The 22,166-nt window shown below is 49.3% G+C and overlaps 1 protein-coding gene across 2 annotated transcripts; it reads left to right on the top strand.

The window, feature by feature from the left end:
• The first annotated feature begins 6,737 nt into the window (after positions 1–6,737).
• MRPS18A (mitochondrial ribosomal protein S18A) lies at positions 6,738–22,092 on the top strand. 2 transcript variants are annotated; one of them, XM_019738449.2, is made up of 6 exons: positions 6,738–6,895; positions 13,318–13,349; positions 16,034–16,141; positions 18,379–18,502; positions 18,734–18,803; positions 21,698–22,092. In XM_019738449.2, exons 1-6 carry the CDS (start codon positions 6,784–6,786, stop codon positions 21,840–21,842), a joined length of 591 nt encoding a protein of 196 aa, XP_019594008.1. In that variant the 5' UTR covers positions 6,738–6,783; the 3' UTR covers positions 21,843–22,092. The 2 variants fall into 2 exon arrangements, with proteins under 2 accessions (XP_019594008.1, XP_074189102.1); XM_074333001.1 differs by lacking the exons at positions 6,738–6,895; positions 13,318–13,349; positions 16,034–16,141 and adding an exon at positions 16,461–17,302.
• The last annotated feature ends 74 nt before the right edge of the window (positions 22,093–22,166 follow it).

Below are 22,166 nucleotides of genomic sequence, written 5' to 3'. Positions count from 1 at the left end.
GGCCCCTCAGTCTTTCAATAGTTTCTTAAAAATGCAAATTCAGAGGCCAGCTGTAGGTCACGAGATGCTATCAGGCAGGAAAGTGACCAGGGGTATTTAGAAAAATTAGACAGACAGGAGAGTAGGTTGGAGATGGAGAAACTATAGATTGGAGAAGCTGATGGGCAAACTGAGGTGTTAGAAGATGGTGGAAATTGAAATGGTAAGGAAGAGGGGAAAATCATGAAGTAACTGAAATCGGTGAAATATATGAAAACTTTGGAAATTAGCTTGGGGGGGCAGTCAATGGGGACATTGTGAGGGACAGAGAGACACACAGTACTGATGGCATTTATCAGGAAGGAGCTGGTGGCCTTACTTAGACACGGTACACATTTAAGCTCCTTTAGAAGAACCAAATAGAAAGTTCTGTAGGCAGTCAGAGAAATTTCTGTAGACAGTCAGGCAGAGGCTGGAGTTCAAAGGAGTGAGTGCTGCTGTGGATTTTGGACTTACCAGCTTCCAGGCAAGAGCTGAGGAATGAAAGTGGGTGAGATCTCTGAAAGAGTGCAGAGTGGGCAGGAGGAAGCTAAAGACTGAACTCTATTGCTGTGGGTTACAGGGATGGGAATGTTTATAGAATCAGGATTCTAGAACCAGACGGGACTCCTTACAGACAGAGACACTGAGTCCCAGAGAATGTGAGTATCTGCTTTCAGGTTGCCAGTTGGTTAGAGCAGACCATGGTTTTCAGTCTGCAGCTCTTTCCTTTTGGTTTTGTATGTGTCGCCATGTGCGTGCTGGCGATAGCATCCGCCTAGGATGCCATTTTGTACCCATTAGCAAAAGTGTGCCAATAGTTCCAAAGTGCTCTAAAATCCTCTCTTTATGCACAAATTGAATTTGGGCACCAGGAGCAAGAAATCTGAGTTTCTCAGCCTGACAGGGACAGGAAGGCCTTTTTGGAAAGGGCATCCAGCCCTCTGCAGCAGTGCCCAGCCACAGTTGGGGCTTCCTCAGTGTGGGAGGAAACTAAGTTGAGCAGGTCTCACTGGCTGAAGCTGGGGTGAGGCTAATGCTGACCAAGCCCTGGGGGTCCCTACCAGGGTGCACACCTTTGGAGAAGATTCTGCCTAGGGGCCGCCCACAAAGGGCACAGCAGCCTTTTTCTCCGCCAGCAGGTTTTTAGGGGGGCTTCCTTCCTCTGGCCTCACTTTCCTGAAAGTTTCTGGGGTTCTGAAGGCCCCTAAGGCGGCCTCTCACCAATTCCACTTTTTTTTTTTTTTTTTTTTGGTTTTATTTCCCCTTATCCATATTAGGGCAGCAGCATGCCCTAGTGATCCAGTATAGAAATGAATCCATTTTGCTTTATAATTAGTCTCTTAGATAGTACATTTAGGTTTGATGTACTATTTCTGAATGTGTGTTTTATTTTACTATTTAAAAAAAAATTAAGCGTTGGGGGTGTGTGGAGAGAAAGCAAATAAATCCCAGGGAATTCATCCAGTTTACAAAATGTTTCTTTTGTCAAAGAGCTTTCACCCCTGGAGAGTGACCACCCCCACCCCACCCCCAGCCCATGCATGTAATCATTTGTTTACAAACGGCACATAGTAGCTGCTCAATTGATACTTGCTGGTGAAATGAATCAATGAACAAATGAGGGCATTAAGATGAATAACTTGGACAGAGTAAGAGCCGGAAGGAGGAAGAGAAGCAACCTTGAAAAATCGATGGAAAACATTGAATTAGCAAGTACTCTAGACACATAGCAATTGTTTCCAGGTCCATTGCGTCAAATAGGGCACACCTGTCGAGAGGTCACCACCAAGCAGGGGGTCCTTTGTCCAAGGTCTCCTCACCCACCCCCTCTCATACCTGTTTGCAGGCAGCAGCCCCAACAAGCAGGAACTGCCCTTTTGTAAAGGTCGTGGGAAACCGAGCTGAGCAGCCAGGCAGGCCAGCCCAAAGTCAGCAGCCCCTGGCTGTCCCCTCAACGCCACGATCTCCTGGAGATATTGTCCCTTCTTCATCTGCACAAAGCCAGTTTGGGAGGAGGGGCAGACGCTGCAAATGAAACCAGACCCTTTTGGGGAGGCTCACAGCCGCAGCTCTCGGCCAGGGCAGGGCAGGGCAGCCCACAAGTTGTTCTGGTTGCTTCAGCCAGCTGGGACTCAGCAGGGGGGTTGTAAGGAAACCACATTCATTAGGAGAAAGCAGACTTGACAGTCACTCCCTCTGCCACCCTTGTCTCTTGGTTTCTCTTGAAACCCCCTCCCACGGTGGTCTCTACCCGATCAGCTCTCTCCACCTTCCTGCGCCTTTTCATTGCCTCTGCTCATTCATGGTGAACATCTGTGTGTGTTGGCTCTGACCCGCTCTTCCAGTCCAAGGTGGGAGGAAGGCTGGAAGACACATGCATCCACAGCTGCGACCAAAACTTCCTCAGCCCCGAAGCCACAGACAGGCTCACCCGCCCGTGGCCTCCTCACTCTTGCCTTTGCTCTGGCCTGAGCCCCGTGTCCCGTGGGCCGGAAGCATGTCACTAGACCAGATCATTTCTGCTGGGAGTTTTAAGTTTTTCTTGGAAAAATGAACATTTCTCGGTTATTCTCTTACGAATGTTTTCCTGAGCCTCTTCATTAGGATGGTTTACTTGGGACTTATGTTATCTCCAGATTTAAGCATAGGGCCCAGGGCGAGGGGTAGAGGAAAGAAGGAAGATTTCCTTGGGAAATGGGTGGAAGCAAGGGGGCTGGGCTACTCAGGAGAGGGAGTGGACAGAAGATTTTGTCAGGATAAGGAGTGGTGCAACAGCGTCCCTTCTTGCGTGTGTGTGCATACAGTGGCACGGCTGTTCTTCGTGGTCCAGGAGTGCTACTGGAGCCGGAAATAACTCTTCCCATGCACAAGAGTGACACTGCCAAAGCCCTGGAAACTCTGGCTCTCGAAAAGACCCTTCCTTTCGGTGGCAGCTACCATTTTGCCACCCCCAGAAAAGAGCCCTCACTCCCTTTTATTCCACAGCACAGTTCTATTAAAAAAAAAAAAAGTCTACAACATACCTAACTGGGGCGTACAAGACTCACTGATGAAATACTATAAAAGATGCCATTCTTAGAGTAGGGAGATAAGTCTTAGAAAATATATTCAAATTAAAAGCAACCTAAGTGTCTAGCAATTGGGGATTGGTTGAGTAAGTTATGGCACTTCCAGACCACAAAATAGTATATAGCCATTAAAAATGGTGCTAAAGGACCAATGGAACCAAACACAAATTCCAGAAACAGATCCACTCCAGATAAAATGCAATGAGGGAAATTATAATACTTTTAATAAATGGTGGTGGGTCAGTCATATATTTCTAAGGGAAACAAATGAATCTTAATCTCAATCTCCGACCACATAATAAAACAATTCCAGATGAATTTAGATCTAATGTGAGGGGTAAAACAATAAAGCTTTTGGAAGAAAACACTGGAGAACATCTACATGACTTTGAAGGGCAAAAAATTTTAAATAAGAAACCAGAAATGCCAGGGGTAGCCGGTTAGTTCAGTTGGTTAGAGTGTGGTGCTAATAAAACCAAGGTTGCCAGTTTGGTCCCCACATAGGCCATCATGAACTGAACCTTCCTAAAAAACGAAAGAAAGAAAGGAAGGAAGGAAGGAAGGAAGGAAGGAAGGAAGGAAGGAAGGAAGGAAGGAAGGAAGGAAGGAAGGAAGGAAAAGAAAGAAACCAAAATTCCAACCATAAGGGAAAAAAGCCTGATTAATTGCACTACAATAAAATTTAAAATACTGTTTATGGAAAAAGACATTACAGACAAATGAAAAGGCTACCCACAGAAGAGATGACATTTGCAGCACATATAGGCAACAAAGGACAAGTATCCAGAATTTATAAAGAACTCCTACACATCAATAAGAAAGAGACAGGCAATCCAACATAAAATGGGTCAAAGACCTGAACAGACATTTTTACAAAAGAGGCTATCTAAATGGCTTATAAACATAAGAAAAGTGACTCATCTTCATTAGCCATCAGGGAAATGTAAATTAAATACACAATGAGATCCTATACATACTCACCAGTGTGGCCAAGATGAAACGTGCAAAAAAAATCGAATATTGATAAGGATGGGGGGCAACTGGAACCTCATACACAGCTGGTACCAGAGTAAACTGGTACAACTACTATGGAAAAAGGTTTGGCGGTATCTACTAAAACTGAATATACACACGCCCTAAAACCCAACAGTTCCACTCCTAGATATATTTCTGAGAGGTTTGTTCTTGTATGTAGAAACCATGTACGTAGAAGAATGCTTATCATAGCAGCATTTATAACAATCTCAACTGGAAAGTATCCAAGTCCTATCAACAAAAGAAAGGCTAAATAAATTGTAGTATAATCACAGTGGAACATTATACAGCAATGAAAATGAAAATGAATGAATGACAACTACAGAGGGTGCCAAAAAAAAATGTATACACATTTTAAGAAAGGAGAAAACTATTAAAATTGTAGTACTCAATATATACCGATAACAAAAGAGGAATACAAGTCACCTTTGACTTCTGCAATTACAAGAGGTGCTCAAAGTGGTTACCATCAGCGTCCAGACACTTCGGATGAAGGCAAACTACTGCTTGAGCAACAGTGACCAAAGTGTTACTCGTACACATTTTTTAACAATATGGGTGAATCTCACAAACATGATGAACACATGAGAGCAGACACAAAAGAGTACATGCGATATAAGATTCTATTTATATAAAGTTCAAGTGCAGGAAAAAGCAATTTATGGTGCTAAAAGTCAGAATATGATCATCCTTGGGGCAGGTATAGTATCTGGAAGGGGACACTAGGGGAAGTTCTGGAGTGCTAGAAATGTCCTACTTGTTTGTATGGGTAGTGTTTCCCTTTTGGAAAATTCATCAAGCTGTACACTGATAATTTGTGTACTTTCTTATATAGGTTATTTTTAATTTAAAAAAAAAATGTACAGGCTAGTCTCCTGAGCAAACTCTGGTCTCACAGAATTGCTTTTCATGTAGGAACAAGTAACAGATTCAGAAAAGTAAGATACTATAAAATGAAGAATATGTACTGTATTATTTCATTTTGCTAAATGTAAACAATGCTTATCTCTGGATTATGAATGACATTTATTTTCTTTTTACTTTATCTATTTCATTTTTCTACATTGATCACATGTTATTTGTCATTGTAAAAACTACAAGTTGTTTTTTTTAAAATAAAATTTGATTATGATAAGTCAGGATAAGATAATGGGGAGAGGGGTGGCACTCCAATAGCTCACTATGTGCACAAGTCCTGGGTATGGCTCTCTTACTGCCCTCGTCCCTAGCAGATTGCCAGAAATTGAGGACTTGTAAAGAAACAGTGGATGCAGTACACGCAGGAAGGACTCAAGGTCATTTGTACAGAAGTGAAGTGGGACCTACAGGGAGAACCGAGGCTTTCCTAATCCCGGCCAGGATACCCAGACGTCTACCTCCTCAAAACCCTCTGTGCTGCTCCTAACTGTGTGCTAGTCTCACCCACCTAGATTGACCTTCCTCTCAAGTTTCCCCTTCCCAGGATCTGCCCTTGCTGAATGTGGTGCTTTAAGGCACCCCAATGCCACACTTCTCCCGCTCTCATCTATGGTGATGCCACCTGAGCTCCCCATGCAGCAGTTGCTCTGCATCCTCCTGGTCGCCCAGGTGGCAGTCTCCAGCGAAAGATGGGCTCCTTCTCTTCCCCCTCATCATGGAACCTGCTGCGCCCTTTAATGAGCCTGATTTTCCCATCTATGAATCAGAGTAGGATAACTAGAAACCCCTCCTTCAGGTTTATTGTGGGAGGTGGAAAAGAATATCCTAACCACCAAGTGCAGGGATTGAGCTGTGAATGGTTTTCCCTTATTAGGTAGCTCCAGGGGGCCATCCTATTATGTCCCGCAAATCCCAAAGACGGAAAATTGTGTTTTCTTTTTGGTACTGCTGGTATATGCTTCCTTATTAGGTAAGTAGTCAAACTTGTAAAAAGTACCTACCTAGCACGAAGGCCATCTCAGTAACTGCCCTATTAATGAGCTTATGTCTACTGAGCACTTATGCTTTATCTCATCGAATCTTCACAACGACCCTATAAAATAGGTCTACGCATTCACTTCACAAGTATATATTGCACTGATATTAGGCGTCAGGCGCTGTGCTAAGTGCTGGAGATATGAGAGTCAACAAAAGACAAGGTCCTTGCCTTCGTGGAACTTACAGGCTGGTGGGGACGTGCTAAGCGCATGAGAATGGAAGACGAGTGTGTGGGGAGAGGGCGTCGGTAGTAATTCTGTCCTAAGTCTGCCTCATACCTGATGCTCCAGAGTCAGAGTTCCTAACCATTTCAACCTCTCCTGTACAGGCCTAGCTCCAGCCACAAGAAGCTGAAAATCCACATCTGAATTGCAGAGAAGAAAAAGCTTTAAAGACATAGGGGTAATGCACGTGATTTCACCGAGAAAGCCTGCCAGGGAAGAAAAGCGACCTTAAGAGACTTGGAGGACTGAATTGACAGACACTATTAAGAGAAGACCTCCCCTAGACTCTCGGAATGAAGCACAGGCTTGACACAGAGGCCTCTCGGCTTAGCCCAAAACTGAAGAGGCGAGCGAGAAGGAAGCCACAGGAGGAACGGAGCGAGAATTCCACAAGCCTCGCAGTCCTTGCCCAGCACTGCGGCTGCGCGTGCGTCGTTCCGGAAGCGGAAGTGCATAAGAGGTCAGCGTTGGTTTTCAAGATGGCGGCCCTCAATGTGCTGGTGACCGGTTGTGGGCGGCTGGTGCGAGGGCTCCTGGCAGGCCCGGCCGCGACCAGTTGCGCTCGGCCTCTAGCTCGCGGGTTCAGGGAAGGTGAGTCCTGGGTCCCAGCGACCTCCGAAAGTTGAGAAGAGTGGCACAGGTTGCTTCCTCCAGCCCCCGTGTGCGTCTCCCTCCCTCTCCTTCGCTCAGTTAGGAAACGTCGGAGATGCTGGCGCTCCCGGGGTGCTTGAAAGCCCCTTCCAGACCCTGATCCTGTTACCTTGACTTCCCACCCCTTGTGAGTGTCCTCCTGGGCGGGTGCGGAGGACGGAGAGAAAGGCCTCTTTAGTTAGCAAAGGCAGAAGAGAAACCTGTTCGAGGGTTCGGAAGAGTTTTCCGTAAGGGTCTGCGTGTTAATTCTCTTCCGTATTCTCCGAACGGCGGCTCCCTTCATTAAAGAACCCCTGGAGGGAAGGACATCTGGCTGCCGTCCCCAGGGCCTCCCTTTCCAGTTTCTCATCTGAAAATGCTGTCATCTGATGGCGGCTTTTTTCTGCCCGGGCCGCTCGTCTCCCTGAGAGGTGGAAAAGCCATTGAACAGCTGAAAGAGGCACATGCCGCACGGTAGTTTTGCTTTTCATTAATTTTAAGTGTGGAAAGGAAGCCTGCTTCTAGCATTGAACTGAGAGCTTTCTAAAGGCCAAGTGCTGCACCTCACGCTACCAAGGCATTCTGGAGAAAGAAAATACAGCCCTTTTTCTGAGAAGTTAGGTTTTAATTAGATGATATGTATACACTCCAGTAAATGGAAGTGAAGTGTTTACGTGACGAAGTAGAGGGAGATTCGGTTACCGGAAACAGCAAACCCAACTGGAAGATTTCCGTAGGGGGTGTGTGTCTTGAACAGGCTCATGAAAGGATGGAATCTGGCGGAGAGTGAAAAAGTCTTTCAGGACATAGCCTTCCTTTGTGCCCTGCTGGAAGCAGGGAAGGATGAGTGATGTGCGAAAGAAGTGATGTGGGTTTTTTAAGATTCTGGCATAGTATTGACCAGCGTTTCCTTTAACTAAAGCTGAGATGTATCCAGAGGAAAAGAGTGATCATTGTTTTCAGAGGGAGCAGAAAAGTCCATAAAGAAGAGCCTAATGAAGAGGCGATTGGATTTGTCTCAGAAGAGGTCCCTTTTTCTAGCTTTCAAACAGCAATTTCAATAGGATGACAGACAAGGAACCCAGTTTGGGGAAATCAAAGAGATAGTTCATGAAGAAATGGAAATAGCAGGTGTGTGAGGAGAATTTAGCTGTGAGAGGAAGATGGAACATTTGCTATAAAGAACAACAAAATCCAGATAGTGCTTGGGTAGCATTAGATAAATTAATCCATTAATAAAGACACCAGAGATCCCATGCTGCTAATAGAAAGCACCTGAGTAAGGTGTTTCATCTCTTCCCGTGTTGCAAAATAAGCATATGCCCATAACATTTTTTAGTGTGTCTGCCAAGTGTCAAACACTTAATAGCTACAATTTACATATCCTTTATGAAATTCAAAGTTGGAAACAGTTCTTTGCTATGTTCCCAGAGGATAAGCAAGAGGAATAGTTTTGGTGTTTTTATAACGGAATATTTTAGATGAGAATTTTTTCAGTTAGAGAGTTTGTGAAATGTTGAACTGTATAATCAGATGGGTCTTTAAAGTCGTCCTTTCCGTCAGTACTCAGGTTGGTTGCTCTTCTGTGTTAGTCACCATCAGACCGGAAAGCTAAGTAATTGAATTGATGTAACCTTACATGAAAGCACTACCATATTCTCTATTCCTGAGAACCACCTGTCTCCAAAGCCCTTAAATGAAAGAACTCTCTCTTGTTCTATCCGTTATGCGTAAGGCATAAAGTGTTACACAGACAGTTAATTAGGGGTATATTTGACACCCAAATAATATTGTACACATAGAATTTAAAGTCGTGGGGAGAAAGCTGGATAGCTTGCTGAAACTATGCAAGCATCCTACTTTCAGGGTAGCAGAGAGTACAACTTAATGTTAAAGTTCATGAGCACTCAGCACCAGTGGTCCTGCCTGTAAATTCTTAGTCTAAAGCAGTGGTTTTCAGTTTGGGGGGGGGGGGGTAGTTTGTCCTCCAGGGAACATTTGACAATGTCTAGAGACATTTTTGGTTGGCACAGCTGGTGCTCTTGGTGGGTGGAGTCCAGGGATGCTGCTAAACGTATTACGGGGCACAAGACAGCCCCCCCACAACAAAGAACCACCTGGCGCAAAATGTCAGTCATACTGCTGTTGACAAAGCCTGGTCTCAAGTTTGACAAGAGAGACACAGAAAGCCAAAAAACCTTATTACGGAAGAAGCAAGACTGAAGGAAGACAAAAATGGAAGTTGTGGTTTATTAAGTGCCTGCTGCAAGCACTATGCTAAGTTTCCCACATACATTTATTCAATCTCAACAATCCTTAAAGGTGGGTATTACTGACGTTTTTAAAAATGAGAAAATCTGATTCAGAGGGGTTCAGTAGGTGCCCAATATCACACAGCTAGTAAGTGACGGAGCTGGAAGTAGAGCCAGCGCTCTTCCCTCTCCACCTGTAAGATCACCTTGGCACTCCCTGGCAGGGCTTCCCTGGGGCCCCCTCCCTTCCCCAGAAGCCCTTGTCAGTTAACTTGCTGAAGACCATTTAGTGCTTTTATGATTGACACGACCAGACTTAGCAAAGACTGTTAGACCTCATTCCTGCCTTGTCATTCTTAGAGCTCTTATGAAGGAAACGTGTTGAAAACAAGAAAAATGAACACATACGAATATCTGATTTTACAGTAATGATCTATCAGTGTGTTGAAATGAGTAAAGGCCAAAGGGAATTTTCTTCGTCTTTTCCAGTTAGCTAAGGGGGCTTTCTGGAAGACCTAGCCTTTTAGGACGTGCTGGCAGGATGGGCAGCCTTATAGCTACTGTAAAAAGCTTTGAGAGAGGAGGGAGTGATTGGGGGCTTTGAAGAACTGAGACTAACCTGCCAGTGGAAAGAGATTTTCGTGCAGCAATAAAGACTCCTCATTCAGAAGCATAGTGCAGAGGGACATTCCCTGGGGCCCAAGGGGAAAGAAGTGGGGAGGTGATGAGAGAAGTCAGAACACTCTAGTGGTAGAATTAAAGATGAACAGAAAGGCGTGGTGCTTGAGTGAGGAAGGAGCTGGAGAAAAGTAGTTAATGGCCAGAAATGCAGGCACACATCCCAAATAGCACTCCGCTCCCTGGCCCTACATAAGACTGTTGGTGCCGCCTCGTAGCCGTCCTGCCATTCAGTTACTCCTTCCTAGTGTACTTGGGACTTGGTTTCCATGGATCCCTTCCAAGAAGGACCTTGGTCTCTGGGCACTCGACAGCAGCGCCCTCCACTCCTCATCATTCATCTTTCCACACTTCCTCCTTTACTAAACAGTTGGCTCTTTATCCTGCTGCAGCTCCTGGGTCTGTGTTTATGTGGCCATCAAGGTCTTTCTGCGTTCACTGCAATCTCACCGCAAATGCTGTTTGCTCTACACTGTTATAATTCAGTTATCTTGGACTCCATCCTAGGCCAGTATTTACTGAAGCACTCAAAGGACCTCTTTACGAGGCATGGACTTTATTATAGTGAGGTTCCCATGCTTGTTTTAGTTCCTTTTTCTCCCCGAGGGCAAAGACTGTGTCTTCCTATTCTGTTGTAACTCCGCAATAGGTGGAGCCGTCCATGGGCGCGCAGCAAATGTGTGGCCTCCTGCGGAACAGATTGTTTGTGTGAGACGTGCCTGTCTTCAAAGACTATGGCCCTTCATTCTAGGTTAGAAAACTGCTTCATTTCTTTCCTGAGTTTACTTGATACAGCCGTGGGTCAGAACACAAGGGTGATTCCACCTTTTTCTAAACAAGTTTTCTGTTAGCGCCTAAATCTCTTAGTCCAGCTTTTCTTAGCCTCCCCTGCTTATCTTGAATGGACAAGAGGCCAGAGACAGAATGGATCTCAGGTTTTGTTTGGTTTTGACATGTTTGTGTATGCACACTGAAAATCAATACTATTCTGATTCCTATCTCCTGTTTTCAGAGGCTTAAAATCTACCAGGGCCTCTCCAGGCTCCAGCTGGGCCTTCTGCCCCAGCACTGACACGCCACCCTGATCAATCTCCATCTCTTGTGAATGCTCCGGTCATTATTTCGGGTTTGACAAATTGTCTCTATTAGATAAGCATCTGCCTAATGTTTTACTCACTCGCATATAGTAAGAGAATTCACTGGCGCAAAGTTGCAGCGTGGGGAGCTTGTGAACAGTGGACCTTGCCACGGGCTTTGATCTCTTTTCCAGGGGCCAGTGGGATGACTTCAGGGTTTGGTCCTTTGCCGGGAGTGATGTGTGTTTTGTTAGACTTGTTTACCTCATGGTTAGGGCCCAAGTGCCTCCACGGAGAAGGGAACCACATGTTTATCCGCTTTGTTTTTCAGGGCATTGTTCTGTGCTGTCCCCCCACCTGTTGCTCAGATTTGATTGTCCAACTTGGTGTTTGCACATTTGTAATGTGTCCGGGGTCCCTGGCAGCCCTACGGGGCTGGGGCTGTGCCCTCCTGCATCCCCACATTTGTAGGTTGACACAGGGCAGTGACAGTCCCCAGCAGCTGTGCTGGCCTCCAGACTGAGCCCCAGGTTGAGTCTCTCCCACATCCCGTTTAGGCTGGTCTCTGAACAAGTAGGTCTGTGTGTGGGGTGACGCATTTTCTTTTACTGGGAGAAACCTAGTTTGTCTTTGAATTGATTAGTAACTCCAGTGTTCTGGAGAAAGCCTCAGGGCCTTTCTGGCCATTGTGACTCCTTTGTGTGTCTGGAATTGGACGTGGAAGGGCTCTCAGGTTGGAAGTAATGAGTCTTTATGAATGGCCTTACCCAGAAAACCAACGGGGAACCAGTCCAGGCCGTCTGTGTCTAATTAGGTGCCGGTCCCAAGCTCAGTGATGGCAGATGCCGCTGTGGGACCCCGAGTGGGTTAGAAGTGCCTCATTTTTTTTTTCCTTAGAAATTCTTTCTTTCTATCGTTTTATTTTTTTATTGCAAAAAAACAGTACACGTTTACTTTAGAAAATATAGATAGGTATGAGAAAAACTAAAATGACCTGCTACCACCCCTGAGAGGAAAGCAGTATTACCATTTGGGTACATAGCTTCGGGGTCCGTGAGCCTCCTAACATCCTTGTCTAATTATAGGTATACTTACGGACATGTCTCTAGAGAGAGGTCTGTAACTTGCACTGGATTTGCAACGTTAAGAACCTTAGGCTCTTTCTAATCTGGATTACTTCTTGCCTTGGCTAGAGCTGAGTAAAACTAATTGTGGTAGCCAAGCCGCTATTAAAATATGATTGTAGTATGTGGGGAGACGGTTTGCAGCCTGGCTCTGTGGGCCCAAGTTTTCTATTCCAGTAATTAGCAGTCAGAAGGGGACCGTGGCAAGTATTTTGCTCCCTAAACGCTAGCTAGCATTCATTGAGCATCTGCTATGTGCCAGTTCCTATGCTAACAGTTACGGCTTCTCTCTTTCGAAAGAAACTGGGAGAACAAGGAAGGATCTCCAAGAACTTTCTGTTTGATTTTATTTGCCAAATGTGAGCTTTTAGCTTGATTCTTCCTTTGAATATTGTTGAAGTTGTCATTCTGCATCCTGGTCGAGTAAGATAGAAAATATGTACAGCCTGGTGGCTGCACGCTGCTTACTGTCTTCCCCTCGAGGTTTCTTTTGACTGCCAGGCCTAAACAGGCAAGGAGCTGACGGAATCCCTCCCAGTTTAGAATTGCAGTACTTCTCCCTGACATTCTGCCTGGACCCGGTACCTACAGGCCCCCTGATGCCCCCCTCTTCTCTCAGGCCTCCCCGGAGTAGATGACAGAATGCAACCCTGCAGGGAGAGGAGTGAAGCGGAGAAGGGGATTTAACTCGCACACTTGTTCTTACCCAGCTTTAACACAAGGCTCTCAGGATGCGTTTTAGGAGTGAATTTGTCTCCTTGCTTATCTATCGTGGGGCCACTGAGCAGTGTTAGGGCGCTGCTGTATCTTTCATTGCAGACTCTTCAAGGTCAAAAACGTTTCTCTTCATGAAAGGACACAGGCAGCGGGTACCTTTGAATGTCTTTCAGATGCTTCCCCACCCCTCCATTCTTAGGTTGTTACTGCCAGACATGGAGGGGCAGGATCTTGCAAATTTCCTTGGATAGAACTGAGATGAATCTTGGCTTAGAAAGGCAGAAACAGCGTGGAGACCCTTGACTCCAGAGAGATGATATTACTTGGGCATCCGGGCTTGCCCCCACCCAGCCTCAAGGGCATAGAGCGTCGGCACTTGGAGGTGAACCCTGCATGCTTTCTCTTCCACATGGGGACCGTGGGAGAGTGCAGACTGAAGGCTCCATTTTTCTGCATGTGTAGCATTTGAGCTGTTATTTGAAACTCCCTGTTCCTTATTAAATGGCTGACCTAATTTTTCCCCTTTATCTCTGTAGTGGTGGCGATCCAAGAAGGGAAGACGACTATAGTAAGTATCATTGAGTTGGCCACTTACAACCTCTTTAACACTTGGAGCTGCCTGGCTGCTCCTCTGAGGGAAGGAGGGGGCCCCAAACTGGACTCCTGGCTCCAGAATCAGCTCCCTCTGTGCCCATAAATCTCCCAGTCTACTGTTTTTCAAGCTGTGCGCTGTAGTGTGGTTCATCAGGAACAGTCACTGTACATGGCTTGAGGCGTCTGTTATTTGAGGAAAGTGGCCTTTTGTATGACAGTCTCAGAGGTCTTTGCTGATACGTTCTCTGGAGGGTGATAAATTAGTTTTCCAGAGGGGAAACTAAGGCAATGGCAGGACTAGAGAGCCAGAGTCAGTTGACCCAGGGCCAGAGCCTGGATCTCAGCTCCTTTCCTTTGTGCCCAGAGTGACTAAGTGATGCAATTAAAAGGTGACACTCTCTGGGCCCTGGACTCACTGCTAGCACCCTGGCTTGTCTGCTAGTGAGGAAGCTGGAACAATTCTTTATCCGCCCACTGCCCCCTTTCCCTCATTCGGCCCATCTCACCTCCCTTCCTCCAGGAGTCACGGGGCCAAGATTAGCCTCTAATCCCTAAAAGACAACTTTGTTTTCACAAGCCTTCCATGCCTCCGGCAAATCCTCAGCTGCTCCACAGAGCTCCCAAAAGCCTCTCTAACTTCCATGTCAACCAGGGCTTTCACCCTCTGACAGCCAGCCACGCTCAGTCCTCCCTAGGCAGTCCTACCCCCAAGACAAAAGCCCTTGGGGTTCCCTCTTTGGATCTTCCTCAGCTTTTACTGCTTGGCCTCAAAACAGTTCTTTAGAGGGGGGCCCCCACCCCCTTAGCACACCTTGTTTGTTCCCTTATTCAAAGCTGAAACAAGCATTTACCCTGTGAACTCTGTGCTGGTGGAGAGAAAACACATCTGGCTTTTGAGTGTGAAGACTGTTTGTCATGTGGGGCATGAAATTGCTGTTTGTAGAACGAGCATGGAGACACTGGCCCGAGGAGAGCCTTGGGGGAGGGAGCCCAGCCATGCCTGGAGAGCTGCTACCATGGCTGACAGTTCTGTTCGCTCTCTGGGGTCTCAGCTTCATCTCTAAAGTAAGATCATGATGCCTCCCGCTCTGGGTTCTGGGGGTTAAATGAGATGATACACGTGACCCATGATGGGCGCAGGCATGTAATGAGTCAGTAAGTGTGAGCTCTCCCCACCCCCCAGACCCACCTTACCCCCCTCCCAAGGCCTACCACGCACCTACATGTTTTCCCTAACACACTTCTCCACTAGTTGTGGTGGCCTTGGCAGGAAGGAAGGTAGCAGTGTCCTGCACGGCCCACGTTGCTTCCAGCCCCCTTTCCCTTTTGCCAGGTCTCCCCCAGAAGACATGTCGTTGCCTCCTAAAGCCTCTCAGACCTGTCCCCGCCTCGCGCTCACAAGCCATGGCCTCAGTCAGCAAGGCTTTCTACACCTCCCCTCCTGCATTTGGAGCTGACGCCCAGATCAGTGGTCTGTTACACGTGGTAATTCCAAGGCTGTGTCACAGGATACAGCAGCTACAGCGAAGGTCATTTCGCATGAGGCCTCAGCACAACTGGAAAGGTGGCCATCCAAAATAATAAAAGCAAAGAGAACGGGAATGTATCTTCCCATCTATGTTTTTTTAACACGTTGCATACGGATCACGAGAATCTTTGTTTTTTTCTGAGCCATGCGTTAAGGACGGATAACGAGAATTCTCGTTTTTACTGTTGACTCTTTTTACTTTGCACATTTTATTGAATTATTTGTAGAATAATTATTTATAGAATAATTTATTTGTAGAATCTATTATTTATAGAAAAATAATAAATGACATAGAAGCATTTACGCTTTAAAGAGAAGAGTGCATTTTAAAGTAGTTTCTTTTAAAAACCTGCCAGAACAGAGGGGTATGAGGGATTTAAACCCCGCCGTACGCAACATGTTAAAAAAAGAGAGAAAGAGAGCGAAGAAGCGAGAGTGCACGGCTGTGTACTTGTCTAGGCAGAGCCCGGGCCTCTCACCTGGGCATCGCTGGCATCCTGGGCTGGCTAATTCTCTGCTGTGGGGGCTGTCCTGTGCGTTGCAAGATAGTTAGCAGCTTCCCTGCTAGGTGCCAGTAGCACCCCATCCCCCAGTCGTGACAATCAAAAATGTCTTAGATGTTGTGCAGTGTCCAGTGTCCCCTGGGGAGCAAAATCATGGCAGGTTGAGAACCACTGGCATAGACCTAGCTCTGTAAGATAAAGTTGGAAGCTGCAGTTTCCTCTGAGAAGGATCTGTGGGATGGGAGGGAGACTTCCTTTGGACTCTACATCCCTGCGCGGTTTGAAACTTTTTGCCATGTGCATTTATTACTTTTTCCCAAAGGTTTTTGTTTGAGGAAGGAAAGGTAGCATTCAGCTGATACAGCAAAACCCTACCTCTTGCCACCAACATTAAGTTCAGTTTCCACTGCCCTTGAAGGCCACCAAATCATTTCTTTGTGGCCACCCCAAAGCCCAGGGTACAGCAACTCCAGCCTAGTTCCAGTGGAAAAACCTATTAGCCGTTCCCGCAAGACCCCCAGAGATGAACTTACCCCAGCATTCCCACCATTTGGGGGGGGGGTTGCTCAAGGATCAGAGTCTGCACACGTCCCTCCCCCTCACTGGCACTCTTTCTCTGCTTCCTAGATCGAAGGCCGTATCACAGGGACTCCCCTGGAAAGTCCAAATCCCCCTAACCCCTCTGGCCAGTGCCCCATCTGCCGGTGGAACCTGAAGCATAAATACGGCTACGAGGTGAGTGCGCAGACATTGGGCTCTGCGTGGCGGGGAGGTCGTGGGCCCGGGTTAACTTAAGCAGTATTTGCGGCCCCCCCCTCCCTTCCCCCCCATCCCCGTAGCCACTGCTGCATCTCATGGAGACACCAAAGACAAGCATTTTGTCTAGTGGCTCGTAACCCTGGCTGCACATTAGAATCACGGGAGCTTTTAAGAAAATGCCCAGACCCCACCCCCAGACATTGAATCATTTGGTCTGGGGTTAAGCCTGGCCGTCACTCTTTTTGAAAGCTCCCCAGGTGAGTCTTATGTGCAGCCAGGGTTGAGAGTCACTGAGTCCATGGTCTGGTTGCATGCGATTCAGACCGCCAGGGCCCTGTACCCCAGTCTTGCAGGGTTGTGTTCCCAAGGGGGATGGAACAGAATCTGAGTTTGGCTTTCCTTCTTTTATAATGAGAATCTATCTGGAGAGTCCTCACTGTGACCTGGGGACGCACTACTGTCTCTTTCCGCAGTGGAGCTGCATAGACCCCTGTTTGCTGCAGCCCTTCTAGCTCTTGTTGCCCCGGAAGGATAATGACGGTGAATAGCAATAGCTACCCTGCGCTGCGCGCCCTGCCAGGCACTGTTGGGAGCATGTACCTGTCTTCATTCACTTAGTCGTCCTTCAGAGTTCTGCGGGTGACCTTAAGCACCCTATTTTTAGGTCGCAGGTGACTCAGGCTCTGGGCCAGCCTGCCCTGCAGGTTGTCCCTGTACCCCTCCGAGGAATGGGATGACTAAGGGCAGAGATCCCGGTCAGGTGGTAAGAGGAGGCGAGGCCACATGCCCATGGGATCTGAACAGAGTGACCCAGCTAATCTCCCAGGCTGGGAGCCTTGGCTTCAAGCGCCCCCCTCCCCGGGCTGGGGAGAGGGGGTGTTCTTTCACTCTGCCCCCAGGCCCTTCTGCTGATGGCCGCCTGGAGTAACAGGAAGCTTGCAGGCCATGGGGCAGTATTCACAGCTTCTTGTTACGTGCAAGTTAGTGGGGTTGTGGCCATACTTGGAACCCCAGCTGAAGATGGGTAGGCGAACCCCCCACCTGCCTGACCACCATGGGCACTCTTCCTACCAGCCGTTTCCAGGAAGTAAGACTTGGCTCTGTTTACCCAGCAGAAGAAATCCAATCCCCTCCGAGGTAAAGGCTAAAGTTGCTTTCCTTTTACCCCGTTCCACTGAGGACACCATTAGCCTGAGCTGCACGAAGCTGTCAGCTTGCTTGGCAGCCTGCAGTGGGGGAGGCTGGGGCTGAGCCCAGTTTATTAGCCCTAGATAATCCAATCCAAGATCTTTTCATCAGATTCTGAAGATTACAGGGGTGGGAATTGGGGGTCTGGGTCCCTCGGGAGCTGTCCAGGGATTAAAACAAATCTGCGGTTATACAGCGAGACGCCTGCCAGGACAGCAAGTCAGTTTGTGGACATGACTGCTAAGACTGGCGTGCCAGGCCCCTCAGGGTGGGCGGGGGGGGGGGGGGAGGTGGCTTTTATTTAACCCCCTCAGTCATCCTGTGAGAGTTGGGAGGGCAAATGGTCTCTTATCTTGATTCTGGCTGTTTATCCTTGTTTCCGTGACTCATCCAAAGCAGTCTGAATGGTCCAAAAGAAGCGTGAGCATCCATTCACATCTGGTAACAGGGGGGCTTAGAAGATGTGGGATTTAACTTCACAGCCCTGGTACCTTCCTCAGCTTGTATCCTACCCAGCACTTCATAGGGAGGAGGAGGGATTGTCTGCATGTATTCTGGCCTGTGACACATAGGTTTTGGGGGCAGAAATGGTACAGATTTTCCCTCTTCTGTGGGAATGTGTGACCTGCCCCCCACCCCCCACCTCACCCTAGGAGAAGAACAGACCTTTCGTCATCAGGAAAGATACTGCAGGTGCATGAAAGATTGTTAACACTTCTTGAAGAGTTTCTGTTCTCTAACCTCGTCTATCAAAAGATTATCTCCTGGAGGAGCTAGAGGCTCTTGGGGTTGGTAATAGGGTCTGAAAATCTTAGTTGAGATTTATCTTTTGTTGGGGTGAAGGTAGGAGACCAGTGTGCAAAGCTGTTTGTGGGGGGAATAGCCTCAGGTCGGTTCCCAAGGGAGACATCAACCTCCTGGAGTGCCAGAAAATGACGGCCTCCCCTGGCCGTCACGTGGCCTGGCTCCCCACCATCGAGCGTACACCCAGCTGACCCCCTTCTCCTGTTTTCCATTTCCACTAGGACGTCCTGCTGCTCAGTCAGTTCCTCCGGCCTCACGGTGGCATGCTGCCCCGCAGGGTCACAGGCCTGTGCCAGGAAGAGCACCTCAAGATTGAGGAGTGTGTGAAGATGGCCCACCGAGCAGGTAGAAGTTCCCCTCGGGGCTAAGAGGGGCCAGAGGGCTGCAGGCGCCATTCCCCACCCTCCCCCGTTGCCCTGCCAGCTACCCCATGTTGTAGCCCCTCCTGGAAGAGAAACGGACATCCAGAGTCTTCATTATACGCCCCCAGTGCCAACCTTCCACCCCCTTGGGCTTTCCGTATGGCCCCCAAGAACTGCAGAGACCATCCCCTTATATGCTCTTCCCTCCACTCAGGTCTGTTGCCAAATCACAGGCCTCGGCTTCCTGAAGGATTTGTTCCAAAGAGCAAACCCCAGCTCAACCGGTAAGCACACCTGGGTGCCCACACCCTGAGCATTCTGCATGCCGTTTCCACTGTGTCCTGCTGGGGAAGCCATTCATGGAAACTCATGCCACAGCCCAGGGACGTGAGCTGCTCCTTGGCTGTCCCATCCCGTCCAGCATGAGCACACACCCCCGTCAGCCCCACCTCCCCTGCTGGCTTCGGCCTCTTTCTTCTTCCCTCCCCGGCAGGGACTTAGCACAGGGGCAAGAAGGCTGAGAAGTTCTGCTGCTTGGGCAGTAGAATGTGCTAATCCCCTGTTGATGACATCATACCGGGTTGCTATGGGAATGTCAGAGCACTTTACAAACTTTTAGTATCCCAGCACTGGGGTTATTAAAGGGCAAAATGAGGCCTTAAAACTGGGCGGGCCCTTTGGGGCAGGGCCACTGTATACAGCTGTGTAAGTCGTACCCGGCAAAACTTCAAGGCAGTAACCACGTAGACTAGATTGTGAATGGTGCTTTCTAGAGTTATGCAGTTACCAACCTGCACAGCTGCACACGGTGACCCCCAAGGTGCTGAAGTTGGAGAGGAGAGGAGAGGAAAGCCCCCAGGTCCAGGAATCAGTCAGTCTGCCTTTCGTCCTCAGCAGGGTGGCCCCGCATGTAGGAGCAGATTCCTGTGGCGCTCACAGCCAGCCTATGGTCTGTTCCTTCCCCCCCATCTCTGACATGACCACATGCACATACTCCTGGGTCAGTGATGCCCTCTTGTTGAGAGTAGAGCCAGATCTGTAAAACTGGTTTTGGTATTTCTTGTTCTCCCCATCAATGACTGCTCCCCTCTTTCAGCCTGCCCAGCTGTCACTGAAACTACCCTCTATATGGGACCAAAAATGGTTGAAGTGAAGTGAGACTTACCCCACCCGACCCCCACAAACCTCCTAGTCTGATTGCCAGCAGAACCCAGGCATGGGGGTGGGAGGCCAGGAAGAAACCAGCCACGGGCTGCTGGGCTCAGGGTGCCGGCCAGAGCTGGGGCTTCATTGACGGCTCGCCAGCAGCCTGGCCCCAGGCGCATGTCCACCTGCACTTCCTGCGGTGCTAGCTGGGCCATCTGCCAGCAGCCCTGGGGGAACAGGACCTATTAACCTCTTCCTGTCTTTCCCAAGTGTGCTATGGACCATTTGGGGGTTGAGCCTCCCCCCACCCCCTGACTTGTTAAGAGACAGCAGCAGGCCCTAAGGACACAATCCATCCTGCCCTCAGGCCTTTGAAGTGAGGCCAGGCTCCCTCCCATATATCCGGTGTCCTTTAACGTGACACAGGATTGATGATGTGTGGGGGCCCTTGGGTTGCAAAAGGCCACCCTGGCGGGGAGGGGCAGTCTTGGCTATGAGGAAGGTTGATTCCCGTGCAAGGAACTTTATGATTCTCTCCAGGGGTCCTTGAGCTGCCATGCACTGGCCCAGGTTCTGCTGGGGCCCTGGAGGAGCCACACTTCTTCCTTCCCCTGCCCCTTCAGGAGACGCAGAAAGGAGCCTTGGTTCTCCTTGAGCTGGAGTCTTCCCAAATTGCTGGCTGGAGGCCACCCAGGCCCTCCCCCACCAGCTGGCTGCTCCATGTGGCATAGCCCTCAGGCCCAGAGTTAGCTACAGCACAGCTTCCCCGGGGCTCTCCAGGGTGGGGGGCAAGAACAGCTTTAGGGCAGCAGCTCTGGAGGCCTCGAGATCTGGTCAGCCTCGAGATCTTCTGGGGTCCTGGAATCCCAGGGAGCACTCCTTTTGGGGAGCCTGCTTCCATACCACATCTCTCCACCCACCCCCTCTAGAGTCTGGGTGATGCCAGCCCAGGGGCCCGGCCAGGTGTTTGTTGCCTTACCCTTTACTCTCCCGCTGTCCCAGCACCACCAACCATAGAAAAAGCAGTCCCTGGGGCCAGCCTATTCCTCAGAGGTCCCTGGTGGGGGCATTGACATTGACAGGAGATGTATAAAGGCCGCCCCTCTGCCCACGTCACGCTTGGAGTGTAGGCCAGCACCTCCCACAGCTTTCTACTCTCAGAGCTGTTCCCTTTGCGCAGGGCTGAGAGCAGAAGACTAAGGTCCAGGGGAGCTTAAGGCAGCAATCATTTTTCCACTTTTACTTAAAAATTTTCATCTAGGGGTGTTCATTTTTTTAATTAAAATCTCTCATTTGAGGGTTTCCAGAGGTGGCTGGGTTGAGTCTCAACCTAAGTGGGGGCAGAGAATCCTGGCCTTTGCCCCGGCTGAGCTTTCGGGATGAAGGGTGGGCCTCTCTGGACAGGACCCAAATTTTGTTCTGAATGGAGTCAACCCCAGTCCCAGCCGGCATGAGCCACTTTTCCGGGAACTGTCAGCGCCCTGGCCATCCCCAGAGGAGGCCAAAGGGCTGTGGGTGGCAGCCATCTTTTTCCAGCCCCTCCCACTTACAGGAAGGAACCTTCCTGGCCTGGGTCTGCTCCCACGGGCCTCACCCTTGGCTCCCATCATGGGCTGGGTGAGAGGCAGGGGTCCTACATCAGTTATGGCCGCCCAGGGGAGCTCCCTGAAGGCTGGGGGGCAGAGTGAGCCAAGTGGGGAAGAGGGAAGGCTCCCTCCAGGCCCTTCCCTCAGCTGCTCCTCCACCTCCTCCCCCACCAAATGCGCAAACACGATGACTCCTGAAGATCAAGGGAGCGCGTGGCTCTGGGCTGCCTGACCCTGGCCACACACTTGCAGCAAGAGCCCAGCCCATCTGTTTACAGCATCCTCAGCGGTCGTTCGCAGGAAACGCTGCTGCCCCTCGAGGAAGGGACACTAGTGAAAGGGTTTGGTGGGACAACCACAGCTTTGGCCCGAGGCGGCAGTGCCCAGCCTCCCAGCTCCGGTGTGGGTGCCGGCCCCACAGCCACCTCCTGGTCCTCCCTCTGCAGGTACCTGACGCGCTGGTCCCGCCGCTCCGTCAAGCCCATTTACAATAAAGGCCACCGCTGGAACAAGGTGCGCATGGCTGTGGGCTCCCCCCTCCTGAAAGACAACGTGTCCTACTCGAGAAGGCCGTTGGTGCTGTATCAGTGACTGAGCGGGGCCTCCTGCGCTCCCACCCCCTGCTGCCCGGGTGGCCCGGATCCTCCAGCACGAGCAGCACGAGGGTCAGTGGGACCACCTTCAGTGGCTCAGCCTGCCCGCGCCGCTGGGAGCTGGGGGCAGGCAGGGCAGTCGGGCCCCTTGGCAGCTGCTGCGGTCTCGTGACTGGCTAGGGCTGTGCTCAGTGCTGGGGGACAGGAGCTTTGCCCAAAGGAATGACATAAACCAGGCCCATGTCTCACCCACGGGTGTGTGTGTGCTCACTGCTCGGGCAGTATGGGGGGGCACTGTCCATTTCCGCCAGTTACTGAGCAC

The sequence above is a fragment of the Rhinolophus sinicus genome, linkage group LG05, assembly GCF_036562045.2.
Source record: "Rhinolophus sinicus isolate RSC01 linkage group LG05, ASM3656204v1, whole genome shotgun sequence".
NCBI classification, from domain to species: domain Eukaryota; kingdom Metazoa; phylum Chordata; class Mammalia; order Chiroptera; family Rhinolophidae; genus Rhinolophus; species Rhinolophus sinicus.
This window is presented reverse-complemented; position numbering and strand designations above follow the sequence as displayed.